We start from the raw sequence: 5532 nt of genomic DNA, 5'->3' as shown, positions 1-5532 counted from the left end.
TATTTATCGATTTTGTTATCGATATTTACCGATTTTGTTATCGATATTCATCGATTTTGTTATCGATATTTATCGATTTTGTTATCGATTCTATTATCAATTTCCAGGGATGACAATTTCGAAGAAAATTCTGCTTTCAAAGTGATGGCAGCCGAATTGGATCACAATCAGTGCCCACAATTTCTTGATTAGTTACGACTTGCACAACATTCGCACAAGCTCCGCACAGATTATTGCGAATGCGAATGTTAAAATTAATGCGGAAGGTCCATACCCTGAAAAAATCCCTACTCCATGTACGCGCGGCCGCGGTGGTATGGTGGTTGGCTACCATTCCACAGGGCCTGGGTTCAAGCCCGGTTCAACCCAACATAAAAAAAAAAAAAATTTTTAATAGCTGTCGCACCTCGGCAGGCAATGACCACCGAGTGTATTTACCCCATGAAAAACAGTTTCTTATAAAAATAAAATCGAGGTTCGGAGTCTGCGTAAAACTATAGGTCCCTCACCTGTGTGTGACAACATCCAACCGCACGCCACAAATCGGAGGATAAGCTCGGCTAAACCCAATGTGTAAGCGCCAATCTATTATTATTACTCCATGCAGGCATATAAATAGTAGTTACTCTCTAAGGCTCAAAGAATCCACCAAAGTTAACCGAAATGCATATAAAAATGTGGTCTAATTGGAATTGCGATGTCCTAGGGCACGACCATATACTCCAGCTCTGCATTACATCAGAGTGCCACAAAACTACTGCAAGGGATTACTCCATTACTCCATACCTCTTGGCAACACAGCCCAATAGACATCGTATCGTATAGTGATAACGATCGTTAAAATAGGGGCAATAAACGGGTAACAATAAGCTGGTGTAGAGACGCGAGTTGGTCCGCTACGGCATTACAGAGGAGCATTTTGTAAGTATGTACTCTAATATGGCACAAATGGGCCACATGATGCAACGATTTTTATAAATGTATGTAAATATATGTATTACATACATACATACATATGCAGGTATAAACTCACAAACGAAGCATGAACTCTGCCTATCAAAAATATCCATTCCTGTGCCACCTAACGAGATATATAGAACCAACTTACGAAATCATTGCAAGCATACTCGATCACTGTCGCCAAAATGTTATCGCGATAGCCGGTAAACCGTTCAGGATTGAATAATAAAAAAAAAAAATTTTGTAAAATGGCCAACAAATTTATGTATGTATTATGTTTGCAAACATTTCATGTACCTACCCGGATTTTTGGTAGCTGAACAGAATAGGATTTTTGGTACTTACGACAAAAAAAAAATTTCTGGACATAAAAATGCATGCCAATATTCGTACATACTATGGATTTATAACTTTATTTTAGCAAATAGTTTTCTTATAGTGTATGCATACATACATATGTATGTGTGTATGTACGTATGTATATGTATAATAGTTTCTCAGTCACATTTTTGCACATTCTTCGCCGACACCTACAGACCTACTTCATCGTTTCGCTCTTGCCCTGGGGCGGCATTATGTACTCGAATTTGATTGCCTCCTCCGCAAATATTTAGCGCATATTTAACAAATGCCCCCTTGATTTCGCTGTCGCTGCTGCTCTTGCTCACGAAATCGGCGCAGCATTTCCTGTTCCTGCCGCTGCACTCGATGCCGGTAGCGCATTTGTCTTCGCGCCCAGCGTTCGTAATTGTTACGCAAGTCTTCATAGTAAATATCCTCCTCGTATTCACTCGAGTCATCATCCTCTGTGTTGCTGCGTCCAAAGCCGTTCGCTGTGCTGGAACCGATAGTGGTTAGCTTCAACAAAACCACCTCAAAAGCGCAAACCATAAAGAGAAACATCAGCACCGCCAAATTGGCATGACTGCTGACTGTTAGCTTTTCCCAATTGCCGATTAGCGTTGAGATGAGTATCATCTTGCCCAGAACTTGGGTGATTCGATTGTATTGTTGTCACTTATACTTTTATGTACATATACATATATTGTTGTTGTAGAAGCTGTCAACGGCCGGTTTTCGAGTGATTCATCTTTTGCGATAACAGTTCAGATATTCCTTACTTAAATCAATATTTTTCCGTTTAGTATCCGTACTTCATTTTTTTTAATTCCCGCTTTCACAGATATGTAGGTATTTCGAAATATACGCGTGTACATTCAAATTTTGTTAAAACATAAATATTAACGCTGCTTTCACGCGCTGGCTAACAGACATTGGACTTTCTCGTACAAAAGTGGTTTGAAAAATGTTCCATTGGCTTGAGCTGAGCTGCGTCTGAGCCGCGCAGGCCGCGCAAATGATGAAGTCGGCAGGCGCTATAGCTTAAGCAATAAACATGTTTTGTATTATGTATGCATATACGTAAGTGTTTTTTTCTTTTCTTTATTTTGACTGTCATTTGCAATTCACGTTTGCTCGCTTTGTGTGATGGTGCGAAAATTTAAAACGTGTTGATGAGGTAAGCGATTCTACCACAGGGGCAAAAGTGGGGGGCACCACTATTTGTTAACGGCATGGACAGCTGATTACGAGTATTTATGTATGTATGCATGTACATATATCAATATCGTGTTTGGAGTATCCCCACAATCATAATCACTATACGATGTTTATTGAGCTGTGTTGCCAAGAGGTAAATAGGTACACCAGTAATCCGTTGGAGTAGTTTTGTGCACCGTTGGAATATATGGTCCTCCCCTAGGACATACATCGCCATGTTAATTGGACTACGTTTTTATATACATTTCTGTAAATTTTGGTCCACTCCTAGACCCTTAGAGAGTACTCTTTGGAGTAGTCGCGGTTTTCGCAGGGGGGTTCGCAAAAACACAAATTCATTACTCACTCTAAGCTCATTTACATACATACATACATGCGCTTGTATTTATTTATGTGTGTAGTATATTTACCTGAAATGAACCGTTGATTATTGACCAGTAAACAATATTTGTACATACATATGTATAACATACGGTTTTATAATCGCTAAATCCAGTCTGAGAAAATTGGCTTCCTCATTTCTTCAATAGTCTTTAAATTTCATGTCGTTAAAGCAACTAAAACGGGGGCGGCCGCTGTGGCTGTGTGGTTAGAGGTGCTTACTGCCACTCCGTAATACCCAAGTTCTATTCCTGGTCCAATCAACATCTAAATTAAAAACACCGTTCGGAGGCTGCTTAAAATTGTAAGCCCCGCCATTTGTGCTATAAAATCAGGACGCACGTCACAAATTGGATGAGAAGCTCGGCCAAAAACTTAGCTAAAGTGTAAGCGCCAAAGTATTATTATTACTATTAAAGCAGCTTAACCTGTTGAGCAGGCAATTCGATTTCCTTGTATATATGTAAACATACATACATACATACATACATCGATAAGTGTGTACCATGTATTATGATAAACTTATATGTATGTATGTATACACAACCTATGCTTTATTTTTGTCCATTATTTGTTTTGATTTTTAGTACGAATGTGTTTAAATTCCTACGAATAATTCTTATAAGTAAGTATATATGTATGTATATAGGTATGCACGTACATGTGCACGTTGTTATATTTTCATATCAATCATCAGTGTTGTCTGGACTTCAAAAATAAAAAAGCTAGATCGGCCAAATAAAAAGCTTAATGACCAAAAAAAAAAAAAAGGTTACAAAAGGCCAGCCTATTCAACACTTCATTAACTCTTGTGTAGAAAGAGGTGGTACAAGTGCACCACCGAGCAACAAATATTTAAATATCTCGACAACCAAAGTACTTACGACCATGAAATTGTATGAAAGCCCCGGGCAAACATTTTTGAACACCATTTCTCTTCTTCCACGCCAGTCGTTTCTCGTCTGTGCCAACTGACGCCAATTGGAAACGCCAAGTGAAGCCAAGTCCTTCTCCACCTGATCTTTCCATCGCAGTGGGGGCCTCCCTCTTCCTCTGCTACCACCAGCGGGTTCCGAGTTGAATACTTTCAGAGCTGGAGCGTCGGTGTCTGTCCATTCCAACGACATGACCAAGCCAGCGGGGCCGCTGCATTTTAATTCGTTGCGCTATGCCCATGTCGTTGTAAAGCTCATACAGCTCATCGTTTCGTCGTCTGCGGTATCCACCGTCGCCAACGCGTAAAGGCCCGCAAAATCTTTCTCTCGAATACTCCATGAGCCACCTCATCGGATGTTGTCATTGTCCATGCTTCTGCGCCATATACCAGCACGGGCATGATGAGTGACTTATAGAGCGTGGTTTTCGTACGTCGAGAGAGGACTTTACTCCTGAATTGCCTACTCAGTCCAAAGTAGCACTTGTTGGCAAGAGTGATTCTACGTTGGATTTCAATGCTCACATTATTATCGGTGTTAATGCTGGTTCCCAAGTAAACGAAATTCTCTACTTTCTCGAAATTGTAACTGAACACCATTTAATACCGTTTAACAAAACCATTTTTATAATAAAGGGCACTCTTTTTTAGGGTCTGAAAACCCATAGTCCATAAAGACAAAGTAGTGAATGTAATGAAATATCTTCATACATTACAATACGATTACAATCGTGAATGTTTCAATTGGAGCGCGCATAGTGAAGAGCAAACCGTATATATGTACACGCAAATGAAGCAAACTAAACGGCGAACTCGATTCATTTCATTCGACAAACTGTTTAACTCGACACGGGTGCTTCATAGCATACCTTCACCGCGTCAAACATGAACCGGAACCCATATGCGCTGGCCCGTCGAGAGAGATGGCTGAAAGGGGGGAATCCCCCCGGGCCGGTCGTTTTAAAGGGCCTGAAATATCAGAACCATAACTTGTTATTATTTTTTTTTAACAATGTAATTGCTCCTTCGTTATAGGCTTTTTACTATAAATATATTCCGATTCGCGCTGATTACTTCTGATTCTATAATATATATTATATTAAAGAAAATTACGTGCTTCTAAATTAATGCAATTTATGTATAGGGGCCCGTGATTTTTCGGTCCGGCCCGAGTTTTCTCTCGACGGCCCTGCGACTACTGCGGAGGAGATGAAATAGAATACTCCGAATGGCTACGGCATAGCAGCGGCGACTAAATACCTTTCTCCCTCCCGATGCACAGTGGTTGCATTTATATGGGGAGAGCGGCCAAAAATACTTTTAATGGACATATCGGGATAAAATGTTTACCCTAAGGTCTGTTAAGAGTAAAAACTGTAATATGTAAAAGTGGGCGGGGTTGGACACGCCCACATACAGTGATGTGAAAAATAATAGGGACCCGACATTGTGACCAGTTTCGGCTATTTTTGATATTTTTTTTTGTTTAATGGTTATATATAACAAGTAATTTTTAGCAAAAAAAAACCGACTTCAACTCTCATACAAAAAAAATTATTTATATATATATATCTCATGATCCGCTGATCGGATCTTAACCAGATTAGTATGGGGCCACCTCTGAGCCACTACCTTTCCGATGCAAAAAGAATTATCGAAAATTATGCGGTAACAGACATAAAAAAAAAAAAAAAAAA

The 5532-nt window shown here is 39.8% G+C and overlaps 2 protein-coding genes across 2 annotated transcripts in view; both read right to left on the bottom strand.

The window, feature by feature from the left end:
- LOC108377508 (uncharacterized) overlaps positions 1 to 2949 on the bottom strand; it is a gene marked incomplete at its 3' end in the record, with an annotated part of 12558 nt that extends 9609 nt beyond the window's left edge. Inside the window, exon 1 of the mRNA XM_017633774.1 lies at positions 2931 to 2949. The remainder of the gene's footprint in view (positions 1 to 2930) is intronic.
- Positions 1345 to 2373, bottom strand: LOC108377509 (uncharacterized). The gene has a single exon (XM_017633775.1). It carries the CDS (start codon positions 1936 to 1938, stop codon positions 1582 to 1584), a length of 357 nt encoding a protein of 118 aa, XP_017489264.1. The 5' UTR covers positions 1939 to 2373; the 3' UTR covers positions 1345 to 1581.
- Positions 2950 to 5532: the final 2583 nt, after the last annotated feature.

This window comes from Rhagoletis zephyria, unplaced genomic scaffold (genome assembly GCF_001687245.7).
Source record: "Rhagoletis zephyria isolate East Lansing unplaced genomic scaffold, Rhagoletis_zephyria_1.1 Rzeph_scaffold_12202, whole genome shotgun sequence".
In the NCBI taxonomy this organism is placed as follows: domain Eukaryota; kingdom Metazoa; phylum Arthropoda; class Insecta; order Diptera; family Tephritidae; genus Rhagoletis; species Rhagoletis zephyria.
The sequence above is the reverse complement of the archived record's forward strand: the minus strand, read 5'-3'. Positions and strand labels throughout refer to the sequence as shown.